The 19,153-nt window shown below is 41.9% G+C and overlaps 3 protein-coding genes across 4 annotated transcripts in view; all 3 read left to right on the top strand.

The window, feature by feature from the left end:
• The first annotated feature begins 2,795 nt into the window (after nucleotides 1–2,795).
• On the top strand, nucleotides 2,796–4,199 carry LOC121708707 (transcription factor HES-7.1-B-like). The gene is made up of 3 exons (XM_042091537.1): nucleotides 2,796–2,909; nucleotides 3,086–3,181; nucleotides 3,292–4,199. Exons 1-3 carry the CDS (start codon nucleotides 2,865–2,867, stop codon nucleotides 3,865–3,867), a joined length of 717 nt encoding a protein of 238 aa, XP_041947471.1. The 5' UTR covers nucleotides 2,796–2,864; the 3' UTR covers nucleotides 3,868–4,199.
• Nucleotides 4,200–7,164: 2,965 nt separating this feature from the next.
• On the top strand, nucleotides 7,165–10,288 carry LOC121708706 (transcription factor HES-7.1-B-like). Of its 2 annotated transcripts, XM_042091536.1 has the most exons (4): nucleotides 7,165–7,278; nucleotides 7,455–7,550; nucleotides 7,661–8,281; nucleotides 10,204–10,288. In XM_042091536.1, exons 1-3 carry the CDS (start codon nucleotides 7,234–7,236, stop codon nucleotides 8,234–8,236), a joined length of 717 nt encoding a protein of 238 aa, XP_041947470.1. In that variant the 5' UTR covers nucleotides 7,165–7,233; the 3' UTR covers nucleotides 8,237–8,281; nucleotides 10,204–10,288. The 2 variants fall into 2 exon arrangements, with proteins under 2 accessions (XP_041947470.1, XP_041947469.1); XM_042091535.1 differs by lacking the exon at nucleotides 10,204–10,288 and having other exon boundaries at nucleotides 7,661–8,568.
• A 1,041-nt stretch (nucleotides 10,289–11,329) lies between these two features.
• LOC121708691 (serine/threonine-protein kinase PAK 3-like) overlaps nucleotides 11,330–19,153 on the top strand; it is a 54,853-nt gene continuing 47,029 nt past the window's right edge. The window contains exon 1 of the mRNA XM_042091506.1: nucleotides 11,330–11,432. The gene's annotated coding sequence lies outside the window, so the exon portion shown is untranslated. The remainder of the gene's footprint in view (nucleotides 11,433–19,153) is intronic.

The raw sequence follows: 19,153 nt of genomic DNA on the forward strand, positions 1-19,153 counted from the left end.
TTTAGGAATGTGACGTTCCTCTCTCTCGCTCCTTCGCTCTGTCTTTATTACTCTCTCTCTCACACACACACAAAAACAAGACAGACAATGTTATCATGTAAATTTTATTGGCGCGAGTTCGCCATTGACTGTGCGTGAGATGACACGTGGCGCCAACAAGAGATGGCACACGCTGGACTTCAAAGGAGAAGCTCCAGTGAGAAAAGACCCCCGTGAGAGACATGGTTCATGGGGCTCATCCTTATTCAACCTTCAGATGCGCTTCTAAAGTAAAGAATGACTATATAAAGAAAAGTTCCCAAGTAAGGCCATGAAGCATAGTCTAAACAACGTATTTAATCCGGGGAAATTAAACGTTCTTTAACAATCTGGGAAATACATTTAGCAAAAATGCTTGGGAATGTGCTGGGAATGCTTAACTTGGTGATCCTAAAAGTTTACAACCATTCACTAAAAATAAGCATAAACCACACAGACACTGACTCGAAAGGCATACTTAAAGTTAAAAGAAAAATCTAACATGGGGTTTGTCTTTTTGCCTGCCGCCCACGGCTTGCGTCGTCAATAATCTTCGAATTCATTCATTAGTAACCGTTGGTGTTCTTTATTAAAAACATGGAGATGAGCTACTAGCCTAAGCTAGTTCATTTCATTGGTGAACAAGGGAAAAGATCCCTCTCTCGATTCCCATGGCAGAGCAATGGGACACATTTGGCGTAATTTTGGTCATTTCCACGACCAGTGCACTCACACTCAAACTGTGTGTCCACTCCACACCTCTGTGGTGAGGTTTGATCCCAGAGTGCTGGTGTTACTGACAGCTGGTAATGAAACCCAAATGCACGTTCATTATTAGGACCACACTTCTGAGGTAGTTGCGAAGCGGATGTAATGACGGCAACACGCACCAAACGTCGCTCTCGCTCGCACCTATGCTGCAGTTCCCACCGAACGCCTCAGTCATGCGTGTGTGAATTGACAGATCATTGTGAGCAAAAGCGGCTCAGGTGTGTGTGTGTGTGTGTGCATGGTCTCACATTTGATGTGTCTCGTGTCGAGATGTTCCCACGGGAAATGTCTATAGGCTTAGAGTAGACATATCAGCTCTGTTATTTGAGCTCTTCTGTTTCACAATTATGCAACAAACTAGGCTTAAAATGCAGCCCCGTTTAAATCATGTAGTTTGGCTTACTCGGAGGTAGCCTACTTTACAGACAAGTAAAAAAAACGTCATGTTTGCGTGCCGTGCTCACTCTATTTTCTATATTTAACAAGCTTTAACAAAATGCTAAACGAGACAGAACAATCTCAGTAAATGAAAAACTACATTCCAAACCACATCACCACTTCTCAAATGTAGGTTAGGCTACATAGCACATAGGCCTATATATTCTGACTTTATTTTTTAAATAGCCTATAACAACGACACGCTTTTGCGCACAATCAAAACGCCCTTTTATAGGCTAGTTTTACTTCTCCGAATCTGCACTAATTCTGCTGAAATCTGTGGCCCATGCAGCGCCCTTCCTCTTCTGTGCTCCTCTCTGTCCATCTGTTCGTTTTTGTTTGTTGCAATTATGATGTCTAATTGCATTGTCTTTATTCATTTTTGAAAGCCAAATATTTCATTAACCATGAAATTGTTTTGGAGTTTTGCACACCTGATTTTAGATTCTGATGTCGTAGTCTCCGGTCTGAGTAGTTGTGACTCGTGTTCAATTTTTTTTTTTAAATAATTAAGAAACAGTACGTGTGGCGATGGTTAGGGTGTCACACCCTGAGAGAGGGGCACGAGCCGGCGCAAATGGATGCTCCAGCTGTGCGCAGCAAGAATGTGGTGCTTTGTACTTAGTATACTCACACGTGCCCATGGTAGTTTAAGGTGTGATCGCGTGTCTTCACACGCCTTGTTTTGAAATAAACTGAGGAATAAACTGAGTATAGGCAATCTAAGGGAGAATGTCGGCGAGATTTCTTTTTAATCATCGTACTAACACGTTTACAAACCCAGTCCAATCTTCCCTTATAGATTTCCACGTCAGTTGGATGCTTGTTCTGTTTCATATTTGAGGTAAATTTACCCCTACAAGTCATATGGCATGGGCCACCTCACTGAATATGTATATGTCATGCAGCAGGGTCAATGACTGGATCTCTGGGTTTCCCCACAGATCGAAAAAAAAACAAAGACACTTAACAGGAATCGCTTTCAAAGGGAACAATATGATCAAATATATATATTCGTTTAGTGGATAGATTAGTTGAATAATTAATTTGTCCTTCATATATATAATATATAATATTTGTATGCTGTATCATCTGACTGGATCTCTAGGTTTCCCCAAAGACAGAAGAAAAACAGACACTCAGCAGGAAAAGCAGCTTTCAAAGGGAACAATATGATGCAAATATGTATTCGTTAATTTGGTGGACAATTCCGATGCCCAACAAAATTTGTCAAAAAATGTTTCTTGATATTTCGATATTTGTTCTTAATGTTATATTTGGATGCTGTATTATAAAACCTATAGTATTTGCAGGAAGTTAACTTAAGTGAATATGGAAGGTGCAAGTAACTCAGAATCCCCTATCTTGTCACATCTCCAGCACTGCCGACACACTTCACGCGCTTCACACCTACATTCCAAACGCAGTGTCTCCGCTCAAAGGCTCGTGCTCACTGTGGGGAGTCCTGTGATTGGCCAGAAGCAATAGGGGCGTGGTTTGTGACTCTTAGGGTTTATATAGCCTGTTTTATGAAAGGCAGGATAGAACTGTCGAAATCCCCTGTGAAGAAAGTCTCAACACTTCCTTCAGCTAAAATTCCACTGGATCTAAGGATTAGGACAGAAGAACCTGCAAACATGAAGCTGCAGCTAGCTGTTCACCACGTCAAAATAGACCGCAAGGTAAGGCCACAATTTCCACAGTGGGTTCGAACATCCCATTGAAAACTTTTATTAATGGCTTACTGTTGTTTTATTGTATACTTTGTCAATGTTAGTTTACTGTAGCCTAATGTCCTAAACTGTTGTTGTTGGTCACACCTGTGAATCTGGACCTCATGGTTTCTTTTGACCTCCAGCTCCTGAAGCCTCAAGTGGAGAGGAGAAGGCGGGAAAGGATAAACCGTTGCCTAGAAACACTCAGTAAGATGCTGATGGAAGACCGTGAGAACCAGGTATGAAGGCGCCTACTGATCTCATTTTGAATCTGGGATTTGCAGAAGTAGCAACTAACATTGTTAAGTGCCTTGATTTAAAAAAATTTTCTCTCTCTCCCTCTCTCTAGAAAAGAACTGAGAAAGCAGAGATTCTGGAACACACTGTTGCTTTTCTGAGGAGCAACAGTCACCATGACAGCAACAACTTTCACAACGGCTTCTCCGCCTGCCTGCAAAAAGCCTCTGAGTTCCTCCAGACAACAGATATGGCCTCAAATCAGAAGCTGGCGCTGTCATCAAGACTGGACATGGTTGCTGTCCCCCAGCATCATCATCCTCATCTGAAACTGGACGTCCAGACTCCCCTTTCTTCAGCCACCGTCTCCAAGCCACTGAGCCCTAAGAGATCCGCTTCAAAAGCTGCACTGTGGAATCCCAGATCACCTGGCGGACATTTGACCTGCCAGATCCTGTGTCAAAAAGTGGACATTTACGCCAACATCAAAGCTGAAGTCAAAGCCGGCATCAGCAAAAGTTCCCCTCAGCCTCCACCTTCCTCCATGTCAACGGTCTCCCCCTCCCACAGACGCCATCTGACCCAAAACTCCCAGTCATCTACACAAGCTTCCAGCCCCATCACATCAGGCTACACTGGAAAGGAACTGTTGCCACAAACCCAGCTCATGTGGAGACCATGGTCTTGAGCTGTCAATCATGCCTGTAGCCTGGCAACCACTCTTCTCTAGCAGGTGAACATATTTAAGAGAGTGTGATGCCAGAGTCAGAACTGGACCAAAGCCCCTGTGTAAATCCAGGGGCTCTATGTTAATATATTATTGAGTTATGGAATCCTTCTCCACATTCTTAGAATACTGTGGGCTCTGTGCAATGTTAAAGAAGTCAGAGTTTTATCCTCCACAGCTGAGACTGCTGTAAAACTAAATGACTAAATTCTCTGATCAGAACGCTCAAATATGGACAACAGCTAAATAAGCTTTCTTCTCTGCTCTATGTGTATTTAAATTCACGTCATATTTTGCACATTTTTCTTTTATTTATTTCAATTATACCATTGATGAAAATAATTATATTTTTGCTATATGTATATATTATGAAGAGAATAAATGTATTTCCTAAAAAATATAACTTTTCAATTGTTAGTCTCGTTTTTACTCTATCCAGTATTTGGCCTATCCATCAGTCCACCTTTCTACCTTCTAATTTAGGAATGTGACGTTCCTCTCTCTCGCTCCTTCGCTCTGTCTTTATTACTCTCTCTCTCACACACACACAAAAACAAGACAGACAATGTTATCATGTAAATTTTATTGGCGCGAGTTCGCCATTGACTGTGCGTGAGATGACACGTGGCGCCAACAAGAGATGGCACGCGCTGGACTTCAAAGGAGAAGCTCCAGTGAGAAAAGACCCCCGTGAGAGACATGGTTCATGGGGCTCATCTTTATTCAACCTTCAGATGCGCTTCTAAAGTAAAGGATGACTATATAAAGAAAAGTTCCCAAGTAAGGCCATGAAGCATAGTCTAAACAACGTATTTAATCCGGGGAAATTAAACGTTCTTTAACAATCTGGGAAATACATTTAGCAAAAAGGCTTGGGAATGGGCTGGGAATGCTTAACTTGGTGATCCTAAAAGTTTACAACCATTCACTAAAAATAAGCATAAACCACACAGACACTGACTCGAAAGGCATACTTAAAGTTAAAAGAAAAATCTAACATGGCGTTTGTCTTTTTGCCTGCCGCCCACGGCTTGCGTCGTCAATAATCTTCGGAATCATTAGTAACCGTTGGTGTTCTTTATTAAAAACATGGAGATGAGCTACTAGCCTAAGCTAGTTCATTTCATTGGTGAACAAGGGAAAAGATCCCTCTCTCGATTCCCATGGCAGCGCAATGGGACACATTTGGCGTAATTTGGGTCATTTCCACGACCAGTGCACTCACACTCAAACTGTGTGTCCACTCCACACCTCTGTGGTGAAGTTTGATCCCAGAGTGCTGGTGTTACTGACAGCTGGTAATGAAACCCAAATGCACGTTCATTATTAGGACCACACTTCTGAGGTAGTTGCGAAGCGGATGTAATGATGGCAACACGCACCAAACGTCGCTCTCGCTCGCACCTATGCTGCGGTTCCCACCGAACGCCTCAGTCATGCGTGTGTGAATTGACAGATCGTTGTGAGCAAAAGCGGCTCAGGTGTATGTGTGTGTGTGTGTGCATGGTCTCACATTTGATGTGTCTCGTGTCGAGATGTTCCCACGGGAAATGTCTATAGGCTTAGAGTAGACATATCAGCTCTGTTATTTGAGCTCTTCTGTTTCACAATTATGCAACAAACTAGGCTTAAAATGCAGCCCCGTTTAAATCATGTAGTTTGGCTTACTCGGAGGTAGCCTACTTTACAGACAAGTAAAAAAAACGTCATGTTTGCGTGTCGTGCTCACTCTATTTTCTATATTTAACAAGCTTTAACAAAATGCTAAACGAGACAGAACAATCTCAGTAAATGAAAAACTACATTCCAAACCACATCACCACTTCTCAAATGTAGGTTAGGCTACATAGCACATAGGCCTATATATTCTTCTGACTTTATTTTTTAAATAGCCTATAACAACGACACGCTTTTGCGCACAATCAAAACGCCCCTTTATAGGCTAGTTTTCCTTCTCCGAATCTGCACTAATTCTGCTGAAATCTGTGGCCCATGCAGCGCCCTTCCTCTTCTGTGCTCCTCTCTGTCCATCTGTTCGTTTTTGTTTGTTGCAATTATGATGTCTAATTGCATTGCCAAATATTTCATTAACCATGAAATTGTTTTGGAGTTTTGCACACCTGATTTTAGATTCTGATGTCGTAGTCTCCGGTCTGAGTAGTTGTGACTCGTGTTCAATTTTTTCTTTTTTAAATAATTAAGAAACAGTACGTGTGGCGATGGTTAGGGTGTCACACCCTGAGAGAGGGGCACGAGCCGGCGCAAATGGATGCTCCAGCTGTGCGCAGCAAGAATGTGGTGCTTTGTACTTAGTATACTCACACGTGCCCATGGTAGTTTAAGGTGTGATCGCGTGTCTTCACACGCCTTGTTTTGAAATAAACTGAGGAATAAACTGAGTATAGGCAATCTAAGGGAGAATGTCGGCGAGATTTCTTTTTAATCATCGTACTAACACGTTTACAAACTCAGTCCAATCTTCACTTATAGATTTCCACGTCAGTTGGATGCTTGTTCTGTTTCATATTTGAGGTAAATTTACCCCTACAAGTCATATGGCATGGGCCACCTCACTGAATATGTATATGTCATGCAGCAGGGTCAATGACTGGATCTCTGGGTTTCCCCACAGATCGAAAAAAAAACCCAAAGACACTTAAAAGGAATCGCTTTCAAAGGGAACAATATGATCAAATATATATATTCGTTTAGTGGATAGATTAGTTGAATAATTAATTTGTCCTTCATATATATAATATATAATATTTGTATGCTGTATCATCTGACTGGATCTCTAGGTTTCCCCAAAGACAGAAGAAAAACAGACACTCAGCAGGAAAAGCAGCTTTCAAAGGGAACAATATGATGCAAATATGTATTCGTTAATTTGGTGGACAATTCCGATGCCCAACAAAATTTGTCAAAAAATGTTTCTTGATATTTCGATATTTGTTCTTAATGTTATATTTGGATGCTGTATTATAAAACCTATAGTATTTGCAGGAAGTTAACTTAAGTGAATATGGAAGGTGCAAGTAACTCGGAATCCCCTATCTTGTCACATCTCCAGCACTGCCGACACACTTCACGCGCTTCACACCTACATTCCAAACGCAGTGTCTCCGCTAAAAGGCTCGTGCTCACTGTGGGGAGTCCTGTGATTGGCCAGAAGCAATAGGGGCGTGGTTTGTGACTCTTAGGGTTTATATAGCCTGTTTTATGAAAGGCAGGATAGAACTGTCGAAATCCCCTGTGAAGAAAGTCTCAACACTTCCTTCAGCTAAAATTCCACTGGATCTAAGGATTAGGACAGAAGAACCTGCAAACATGAAGCTGCAGCTAGCTGTTCACCACGTCAAAATAGACCGCAAGGTAAGGCCACAATTTCCACAGTGGGTTCGAACATCCCATTGAAAACTTTTATCAATGGCTTACTGTTGTTTTATTGTATACTTTGTCAATGTTAGTTTACTGTAGCCTAATGTCCTAAACTGTTGTTGTTGGTCACACCTGTGAATCTGGACCTCATGGTTTCTTTTGACCTCCAGCTCCTGAAGCCTCAAGTGGAGAGGAGAAGGCGGGAAAGGATAAACCGTTGCCTAGAAACACTCAGTAAGATGCTGATGGAAGACCGTGAGAACCAGGTATGAAGGCGCTTACTGATTTCATTTTGAATCTGGGATTTGCAGAAGTAGCAACTAACATTGTTAAGTGCCTTGATTTAAACATTTTTTCTCTCTCTCCCTCTCTCTAGAAAAGAACTGAGAAAGCAGAGATTCTGGAACACACTGTTGCTTTTCTGAGGAGCAACAGTCACCATGACAGCAACAACTTTCACAACGGCTTCTCCGCCTGCCTGCAAAAAGCCTCTGAGTTCCTCCAGACAACAGATATGGCCTCAAATCAGAAGCTGGCGCTGTCATCAAGACTGGACATGGTTGCTGTCCCCCAGCATCATCATCCTCATCTGAAACTGGACGTCCAGACTCCCCTTTCTTCAGCCACCGTCTCCAAGCCACTGAGCCCCAAGAGATCCGCTTCAAAAGCTGCACTGTGGAATCCCAGATCACCTGGCGGACATTTGACCTGCCAGATCCTGTGTCAAAAAGTGGACATTTACGCCAACATCAAAGCTGAAGTCAAAGCCGGCATCAGCAAAAGTTCCCCTCAGCCTCCACCTTCCTCCATGTCAACGGTCTCCCCCTCCCACAGACGCCATCTGACCCAAAACTCCCAGTCATCTACACAAGCTTCCAGCCCCATCACATCAGGCTACACTGGAAAGGAACTGTTGCCACAAACCCAGCTCATGTGGAGACCATGGTCTTGAGCTGTCAATCATGCCTGTAGCCTGGCAACCACTCTTCTCTAGCAGGTGAACATATTTAAGAGAGTGTGATGCCAGAGTCAGAACTGGACCAAAGCCCCTGTGTAAATCCAGGGGCTCTATGTTAATATATTATTGAGTTATGGAATCCTTCTCCACATTCTTAGAATACTGTGGGCTCTGTGCAATGTTAAAGAAGTCAGAGTTTTATCCTCCACAGCTGAGACTGCTGTAAAACTAAATGACTAAATTCTCTGATCAGAACGCTCAAATATGGACAACAGCTAAATAAGCTTTCTTCTCTGCTCTATGTGTATTTAAATTCACGTCATATTTTGCACATTTTTCTTTTATTTATTTCAATTATACCATTGATGAAAATAATTATATTTTTGCTATATGTATATATTATGAAGAGAATAAATGTATTTCCTAAAAAATATAACTTTTCAATTGTTAGTCTCGTTTTTACTCTATCCAGTATTTGGCCTATCCATCAGTCCACCTTTCTACCTTCTAATTTAGGAATGTGACGTTCCTCTCTCTCGCTCCTTCGCTCTCTCTTTATTACTCTCTATCTCACACACACACAAAAACAAGACAGACAATGTTATCATGTAAATTTTATTGGCGCGAGTTCGCCATTGACTGTGCGTGAGATGACACGTGGCGCCAACAAGAGATGGCACGCGCTGGACTTCAAAGGAGAAGCTCCAGTGAGAAAAGACCCCCGTGAGAGACATGGTTCATGGGGCTCATCCTTATTCAACCTTCAGATGCGCTTCTAAAGTAAAGAATGACTATATAAAGAAAAGTTCCCAAGTAAGGCCATGAAGCATAGTCTAAACAACGTATTTAATCCGGGGAAATTAAACGTTCTTTAACAATCTGAGAAATACATTTAGCAAAAAGGCTTGGGAATGGGCTGGGAATGCTTAACTTGGTGATCCTAAACGTTTACAACCATTCACTAAAAATAAGCATAAACCACACAGACACTGACTCGAAAGGCATACCTACATACTTAAAGTTAAAAGAAAAATCTAACATGGCGTTTGCCTTTTTGCCTGCCGCCCACGGCTTGCTTCGTCAATAATCTTCGGATTCATTAGTAACCGTTGGTGTTCTTTATTAAAAACATGGAGATGAGCTACTAGCCTAAGCTAGTTCATTTCATTGGTGAACAAGGGAAAATATCCCTCTCTCGATTCCCATGGCAGCGCAATGGGACACATTTGGCGTAATTTTGGTCATTTCCACGACCAGTGCACTCACACTCAAACTGTGTGTCCACTCCACACCTCTGTGGTGAGGTTTGATCCCAGAGTGCTGGTGTTACTGACAGCTGGTAATGAAACCCAAATGCACGTTCATTATTAGGACCACACTTCTGAGGTAGTTGCGAAGCGGATGTAATAACGGCAACACGCACCAAACGTCGCTCTCGCTCGCACCTAGCTGCGGTTCCCACCGAACGCCTCAGTCATGCGTGTGTGAATTGACAGATCGTTGTGAGCAAAAGCGGCTCGGGTGTGTGTGTGTGTGTGTGTGTGTGTGCATGGTCTCACATTTGATGTGTCTCGTGTCGAGATGTTCCCACGGGAAATGTCTATAGGCTTAGAGTAGACATTTCAGCTCTGTTATTTGAGCTCTTCTGTTTCACAATTATGCAACAAACTAGGCTTAAAATGCAGCCCCGTTTAAATCATGTAGTTTGGCTTACTCGGAGGTAGCCTACTTTACAGACAAGTAAAAAAAACGTCATGTTTGCGTGCCGTGCTCACTCTATTTTCTATATTTAACAAGCTTTAACAAAATGCTAAACGAGACAGAACAATCTCAGTAAATGAAAAACTACATTCCAAACCACATCACCACTTCTCAAATGTAGGTTAGGCTACATAGCACATAGGCCTATATATTCTTCTGACCTTGATTTAAACATTTTTTCTCTCTCTCCCTCTCTCTAGAAAAGAACTGAGAAAGCAGAGATTCTGGAACACACTGTTGCTTTTCTGAGGAGCAACAGTCACCATGACAGCAACAACTCCCACAATGGCTTCTCCACCTGCCTGCAAAGAGCCTCTGAGTTCCTCCAGACAACAGAACTGGCCTCAAATCAGAAGCTGGCACTGTCATCAAGACTGGACATGGTTGCTGTCCACCAGCATCATCATCATCATCCTCATCTGAAACAGGACGTCCAGTCACCCCTTTCTCCAGCCACCACCTCCAAGTCACTGAGCCCCAAAAGCTCAACTTTAAAAGCTGCGTTGTGGAATCCCAGATCACCTTCCTCCATGTCCACGGTCTCCCCCTCCCACAGACGCCTGCTGACCCCAAACTCACATATCCAGCCATCTACACAAGCTTCCAGACTCATCACAGCAGGCTATTCACAGATTGGGAAGGGAGGCTGTCATCCCTGGCAGCAGTTGCCACCAACCCAGCCCATGTGGAAGCCATGGCCTTGAGCTGTCAATCACACCTGCAACTTGGCAACCACTCTTTTCTAGCTGATGGACAAATGATTTTAAGGGAGTGTGATGTCAGAACCAGAACTGGATCAAATTCAGTGTGTAAAGACAGATACTGTTGAGTTATGGAATCCTTCTCCACATTCTTAGAATGCTATGGGCTCTGTGCAATGTTAAAGAAGTGTAAGTCAGAGATTTATCCTCCACAGCTGAGACTGCTGTAAAACTAAATGACTGGAAATCCTCTGATCAGAACGCTCTAAATGTATTTTATGGACAACAGCTAAATAAGCTTTCTTCTCTGACTCTGAGATTGCAACTCTGTGTTCACCCCTGTGCTTTCTGTACAAAGCCTACATTTGTTATTTCTATTTAAGTTCACATTTGTCCGATTTTGCAAATTTTTATTTATTTCAATGATGTCCAAGATAACATGATTATATTTTGTCTATATTTTTATTATAAAGAAAATAAAAGCATTGTCTAAAGAATTACATTTTACTTAGTCGTCTTTCCCCCCCTTATCCATCTATCAATCCACCTTCTTATCACACATGAGACAGGCACACACTGTTATCATGTAGATGTTTACTGGCGCGTGTAGCCATTTATGGTGTATGAGGTGACACCTGGCGCCAACAGGAGATGGCACGCGCTGACCGGAGACTTCAGAGGAGAAGCGCCGGTGGGGACAAAAGACACGGCTCCTTGTCAAGCACAAGGTGAGGATTTTAACAACTCACCGCTTAATAAATCTTCAGAGAAGAATTCGGAACACTCAAACGTGTCAGAAATCGCGACAGCTGACCTGGGCTCGGTTATCAAAGAATGAAGCCTGCTGTTCATTTACGCGCGTTGTCTTTAATTAACTTTCAGTTATTTTTTTCTTCTTCCTCCTTTTTAAGTAAAGATGGATTACATAATGTGAAAAGGTCTACGATACATAAGACCATGTAGCCTAAGCAACGCATTTAGGCTACTCAAAGGGAAAGAAATGTGCGCAATCTACATAGTTGCAATGTAAAACGTAGAAAAGGCACATCTGGTTTAGGAAAACGAAACGTCTAAAAGTTTACAACTGTTCATGAAGAACAAGACAAGACAAGAACAGTCTCAGCAGTATTGGTAACACTTCATCAAAGATCATTGGAACACAGCTAAATAGTCTGAGTGCTCTGTTTAACAAACAGGCAGTCCAAAAGGCTAAAAGTATCATCAGTCAGCCTGGTCATGTTTTAGGTGGTGAATTTTCATTAATGCCCTCTGGGAGGCACTATTATTCTGTCAGGACAAAACAAAAAGGTATTCTGGATCCTTCATCCATTAGATTATTAAATAAGGTGGAAGGGATAGAGTATACTACTGAAAATTTTTATTTACTGAGCGCTGTTCATCACTGACAGGACAGGGTGCCTGACTGTATGTGTGTGTTAAGATGTATATGTCTTTTATTTTCTTATTTATTTTATTTTCTTTAGGTCGTGTATTTCTATATTTTATATTACATAACTTTTTTTATTATTTAATCTATTTATTGTAGATTGATGGAGACCGGGACTGCAAACTTAATTGCCCACTGATGGGATTAATAAAGTTTTCTGAATCGGAATCGGAATCTGAAGTCAACGTTTAAATGCAAATCAACCTATATCGCTACTTGAATTTTACATAGGCTACGATAGAACGATATCTATCGGGATAGATGCTTAGATAATGGGATAATTTACGCTTAAATCAACCGACAATGGGCAGCTGATTAAAAGGTGCTGGCTGGCTGGCTGATAGGGTTGATTAAAAACGACAACTCTGACTATTTTTTAGAATTACACATCATGCTCAACAACCTAAAATGGAAGAGCAGAATTATGTGGGAGTAACCAAACGTCTCTGCCTTTGAAAATATATGGTGTGAAACTAGTAAAAACATATGAAGTGAAATTATTATAGCACACCGAGGAAGGAATGTCAAAGAACAATTGAGACGACGCAGGCTAATTTAATTTTCAGCCTTCACTTTTCAACAACGTCCATATATAAACACTCTGTACCCGGTATATTTGAAACATGCGCCATCTTCTGGCCATAGTTGTGAACCGCATGTGTTCAGGTGAAACTTCTGGTACATGTTTGTGTGTGTGTATGGCACTCCAAACCTTTCGAAATTCCCAATGAATAAGTCAGACATTTGACAGGTACAAATTATATAGTATACTTGTTTGTATGAATTAAACAACCTCTCTACTACTTGGTCCGAATGAAGCCACAATGCAACAAAACTCTTCAGTCTATAACAAACGCTATGCTACCCAGAGTTCACAGGTCAAGGTCAGTGATTGTGATTATGTCCTGGGTTCTGTATACCGTTTACTGTTGAGATGTAATTTATCATATTATAACTCACTCCAGCATGTGTGTAGACTTCTCTTGGCTTTACTCAGACTTTGCACTGCCTTTCTCTGGTTAGTTGTTTTTGTCTGGAAAGGAGGCAGGCTATCTATTGTTACACTGTGGTCTGTTATTGCACTGTAGCTTTGTGTTATTCCTTATGGCAATTTGCTTTGGATAAAAGTGCCATATAAATGACTAAATGTAAACATACGTACAGCGTGGAAAATAAGTATTGAACACGTCAACAGTAGTGTTATGAGTAAAAAAGTGGAATGGCACAGGGAAAAAGTATTGAACACGCTAAGGAAAAACAGTACACAAACGCAAGGAATGGCAAGGAACAAACTGGAATCTATAAGCTAGCGAAATTATCCCTCCTATCTGTGCAAATTGATATAAGCTGGGTTAGTACATACTGGTGGGCTATAAAAAGTTTTTTGTTAGCAAGGTGTCACACAAGAAACATTTCATGATGGGTAAAAGCAAAGAGCTCTCCCAAGATCTTTGCAACCTTATTGTTGCCAAACATATTAATGGAACTGGTTACAGATGCACTTCAAAACTTCAGAATCATCCTGCAAGCAGTATTGGAGCCATTATTTGCAAGTGGAAGGAACATCACTACATCATCAACTGGCCATGCACAGGATCTCCTTGCAAGATTTCTGACCAGTAAGTCAGAAGGATAGTCAGAAGAGTAGCCCAAGAGCCAAGGACCACTCTGAGAAAGCTCCAGAAAGATTTGGAGGCAGCAGGTACAATTGTTATAGAGAAAATCATAGGTAATGCACTCCACCGCCATGGCCTCTATGCACACTCATCCCGCATGACTCTATTGCTGAAGAAAAACATGTCAAAGCTCGTTGAAAGTTTGCTACACAACATTTGAACAATCCTATGAAATACTGAGAGAATGTATTCTGGTTAAACATTTTACTTTTCGGATGTCATACTACACACCATATTTGGAGGAGAAATGGCACTGTGCATCACCCTAAAAATACCCTACCAACAGTGAGGTTTGGAGGTGGTGGCATCATGGTGTGGGCTGTTTTTCATCTCATGGCACTAGCAGACTTCATACAGTTGAAGGAATGATGAATGGAGTCATTTTGTTCTGGGAGAATCTTTACATCCACCAGGATGATGAGGATGAGACATGGCTAGACCTTCCAGCAGGACAATGATCCAAATCATTCAGCAAAGGAAGCTATCAATTAGTTTCAGAGAAAGGAAATCAAGGCCCTGACTTCAATTCAATTGAACAGTTTTGGAAGTTAACTAAAGATCAGGATTCACAAGAGGGACCCCTGGAATCTTCAATACAGTTTTTCTCAGTCACTTTGGTGCTTTTCTCACATCACTATTAACATTTGCACAGCAGTTAGTGCATTTCTCAAAACAATTAGTGCAAACTGCAAAACCTAGTGGATAACCTGCAAAAGCATGTCACTTGCACAAAATGGATAGTCCATTCCTCAAAAGCAAGTATTTATGTCAATGAAACTGCCAGTGTCATCAAAATGAGAAGTCTTGACACCATTGTTTATGAACAAGATAGTCAAATGGCTTTGTTATGTTTTCATTACGACAGTTTACTCTCAGTGTTTTCCCATGCAAAAAAAAGGTCTTGGTGACACTACCTGAAAATGCTCAAGACAGCACTATACAGTATTTGTACAGCCATTTGAAAACTACAGTAAAGTTAGAAATTGCTGTAGTTAGGGGAGTAAGTGAGTACAAGACACTGAATATGTACGACTGTATATGCTCTTTGCAACTCTACAGCATTGTGACAGAATTTGATAACTAGTTCACCAATTTTGTATGTAATGACTCAAGCAATGAAATGAAGACTATTAGTTTTATTGGGAACGACTATTCAGCATCCATAAGTATAGTTCATTTTGACTGACATGACAAAGCAACTGATACATGTTCAAAAGCATTTGCAATTTGTTCAGAGGAAGGAGAAATTGCTACTATGATGTGCACAAATGACTAAATGTTGTGGAGGTTGAACTAATAGTTATGAAAATTTTCATTCTGATCTGAGAAAAGCACCAAAGCGACTGAGAAAAACTGTAATAAAAGACTATCTATTTAAAAGAATGGGCCAAATTCACACCAGAATACTGTGACTGATTAGTTTCATCATACAGGAAATGCATTGAAGCGGTCATTACGAATAAAGGCTTTTCCACAAAGTATTTAAGAAATTTCAGCAGGCGTGTTCAATACTTTTTTCCTGTGTCATTCCACTTTATTGCACATAACTCTACCTATGGACTTTAATGTTTGGATTTTTTATATGGATGGATTATCTGAGTTAATACTAATGTCTGGTGAAAATTTCATGCAAATAGCCTCATTGGAAGTATACTTACTGAAAAAAATGTTGACGTGTTCAATACTTATTTTCCCCGCTGTAAGTGTGTGAGAGAGAGAATGAGAGCACTTGACATGTTGGTGATAACGGCTTTGGCACAAAACACTGTCTCTCACGCACACACTCTTTGGTTCCCACAGAAACGCAGTGAGGTGTTGGGAGAGGACTGTGCCAGGAGTGTGTGTGTGAGTGTATGTGGTGTGTGAGGTGAGTGAGTGTGTGTGTGTCAACAGGATCATAAATGATAATGCCATTAGTCAGAGTGTTACTAACTGGTTCCCACAGACAGACAGAGAGAAGAGATAATAATATGTTTTATTTATATAGCGCTTTTCTCAAACTCAATGTCGCTTTAAAGCAAGACAAAACAAACTGTTTCCCTATACTTTATGGTTTGTTATTTTTATTTGTTATTTTATTTACTTTATGGCTTGTTATTTTTTATTTATTATTTTATTTTATGGCTTGTTATTGTTTACTACAGTACTCTCTTCCAGACTTTCTGTCAGAAGAGTTACTTCTGTGTCTGTGTGAGTGTTGACGTGAGTTCATGTGTGTGTCTGAGACGGACAGTGAGAGATGTGTGTATGTGTTTGTGTTCTTGTAAGTTCACACGTGTGTGAACGAGACACAGAGAAATCATACATGATATATCAGAGTAAAGTCATCTGGCAAAGTAAACTGATCTGGCCACACACTGATAGAAACCTCACAAAGCTCAGGGAAAACCATAACAGCATAAACAGCACACATGAACACACATCTCCTGCCTGACAGAGGACTCAAAAGAAGACAAACTAGGTGACGGAGGCCAAGAATTCTGGTTCTGAGTTCTGGTTCTGACCTAAATGGAGGGAGTATGGGAACCGGCTGGACTGAGAGGTTCTAGTTCTAGTGGGCTTGGTTCCTAGGGGACAGAGAGGTGGACGGGGTTCTGGTTCTAGTAGGCTGGGTTCCTAGGGGACAGAGAGGTGGACGGGGTTCTGGTTCTAGTAGGCTGGGTTCCTAGGGGACAGAGAGGTGGACGGGGTTCTGGTTCTAGTAGGCTAGGTTCCTAGAGGATAAAGAGGTGGAGGGGGTTCTGGTTCTAGTAGGCTGGGTTCCAAGTGGGCAGTGAGGTGGTGGGGGGGTCTGGTTGTACTGGCAAATAAAGCAACACCATGGAGGAATTTGTATTTATGCGACTTGCTGTCATTATTCAACACCATTTAGTTTTCGTCAAAAAACAACTAAATGGTCACGATCCTATAAGGTTACATAGTGCAATATCCCATGGACGCATTGACAGTGACAGACACTTTATTCCCCTTATTACAAGTCATTGTGGCATCAAAATGAATTTGAAGCCTTTATTGTAACTTGGAATTGGAACTGCATTATGCTGCTTTAAACTCTGATAAACTGAGACTCAGAGCGCTCGAGTGGGACCAGGCTACTGTATGTGTGGCTTTAGGCAATTAAAAACTTGAACTTGATTTTAAAAATAAATGTTATTCCTAGTTAGTGACTGGAGTGGTCATCATTGCTCATATGTGGGCAGTGGAATCGTGCTGGGCAATGGAACAATGCTTGCCTCCTATTGTTTCTTTTTTATACCTTTTATTGGAGAAGATAATAGAGAGAGTGACATGAAACGAGCATGCTATGCTCTATCACACTGACCAGCGGCAAGCGGCAGGCTTTCTATTGTTCTTTATGGTTCGGCAGCGGAACGGTGGCAGTGCTAGCGTAACGCTAGCGTTGAACAAGCTGAGCGTTGAACTTGGTTCAACTTTCAAAGGATTGTTGAGTTTTAATTGCAGTGTTTCATTTTGGCATAGATGTGAGTTGTTTATATAAGTGTTAAAAAGGGCGGCTGGCCCTTTAAGACAGCTATGGACTGAGCGGAAAGTGCGTTCTGATTGAGAACGTTGGCAGCGCGAGCTTGCAGTGCCAGAGAGAAGCATATCAGCGCAGCTCGGAGTTGTCCGTTAAGATTTAAGTTGAAGTTTAGTTGACATGTTTTAGCCATTTAGATTGCTGTTTGATTCAAGAAGTGTGCGTTCCTAAAACAGTGAGTAATGCTGTCATGTCTTGTATGTTGATGTTAATATTTAGACGGTAATTTCATGCTGAATGAAAGTTTAAATGTCGGGTGTTAGTCGAGTGAGACGTTACCGTTTGAATGTTTGATTTAGTAACGTATGCCTAGATAATTATCTGCCGAGTGAAATCGCTAAGTTGTAGGCTACATGTAGTTTTATGTAGTTGAGGTAATTCGTTTGTATTTGAAGTACTCATTATACTTTATTGTATATTTGTTTCTTGTAGACCACACACACACAAGATACAGTCCTTTCATCAAGTCCAAAGGCAATCTCAGTTGTAAATCATGCCTCAAGAATAAAGGATATTCACTTTGGAAGATCACGGATTCATGTGCATTCATATTAAGGGTTCTAACCAACTCTCCACGGCGTTCTGAAATATTCAAATCAGCATACTTAAACACTCTAAAACAATTTGGTCCTACGAGCCGGGATAAAGCAGATAGCTGTGTGAAGATGACTGCCCCTGAGTCACAGCACACGGTCACCAGAATTAGAAGACAGGAAAATGTTCCAAAGCACCTTCTGGATTATGACCCGAGTGGACCAGGATCAGCAATCAGGGGCCTTGCACCGGCGTCGCAGCAAGTGGTCGAACAACAGCATGAAAGGGATGAAGTGGCCATCTCCAGATCTGTATCACCAATAAGTCAAATTGAGCTAGCAACACGGCCCACTGTCCCCGAAACGATACAACTGGTGCAGGGAGACCCAAGTGACACAAGCCAGAACCATCCGTTGCCTAATGCACCTACCCACCAAACTGACATCCCTCTAAGCAATCGGAGCTTAGACATCAACATGTCTGAGTTAGTAGCTGTCGTTCAAGAAGTGAGGCAACAGAATGTCACCCTCCAGCATCAGTTTCAGAGCCTAATGGCTGAGTTCAGAGCCCCACTCCATTATGCTGCCCCAGTGTCGTCACAACACTTACTGCCACCAAAGATTGACGTGTACAGCCACCCATCATCCCGCCTGACACAGACACTTGACGCCCCTTTCCAGCCCTCGCAGCAGGCGAGAGCAAACTACGCTTACGCCAGTCCCCATCCCAGCTTCACCGGTGTAGACCAGTATGGCCAGAGAAAGCAAGCTCATTCCTCACATCTCCCGTGTGGCTTAAGATGCGATAGCATGCTCAATGCAGACCCCGGGTACACCCCCTATAGTTCCCGTCATATGGATATGTCTCCTACACGTGAAACTGTATACAGAGGGCCCAAGGCAACCATCCCATGTATGACTTCACCTGACCCAAGACAGTTCTCCAGGATGAAGACAGCACTTGAGAACATTCTGCCTGAAGATGCCACAGAGAGATACAAGTATCAAATCCTCACTGACCATCTCAAGTGTGAGGAAGCCCTTCTCGTGGCAGATTCATATGTTAACTCCAGACACCCATACACCGATACAATGCTGGCCCTCACCAAGATGTATGGGCAACCACACAAACTGGCCTTACAGCGGATATCGGAAGTGATGGATGGCCCAAGTGTCTGTACTGGCGATGTAAAGTCCTTTAACATGTTCGCTCTTCAAGTTCGCTCCCTAGTGGGCATGTTAGAGCAGCTGGGGA

This window comes from Alosa sapidissima, chromosome 5, assembly GCF_018492685.1.
Source record: "Alosa sapidissima isolate fAloSap1 chromosome 5, fAloSap1.pri, whole genome shotgun sequence".
NCBI classification, from domain to species: Eukaryota; Metazoa; Chordata; class Actinopteri; order Clupeiformes; family Clupeidae; genus Alosa; species Alosa sapidissima.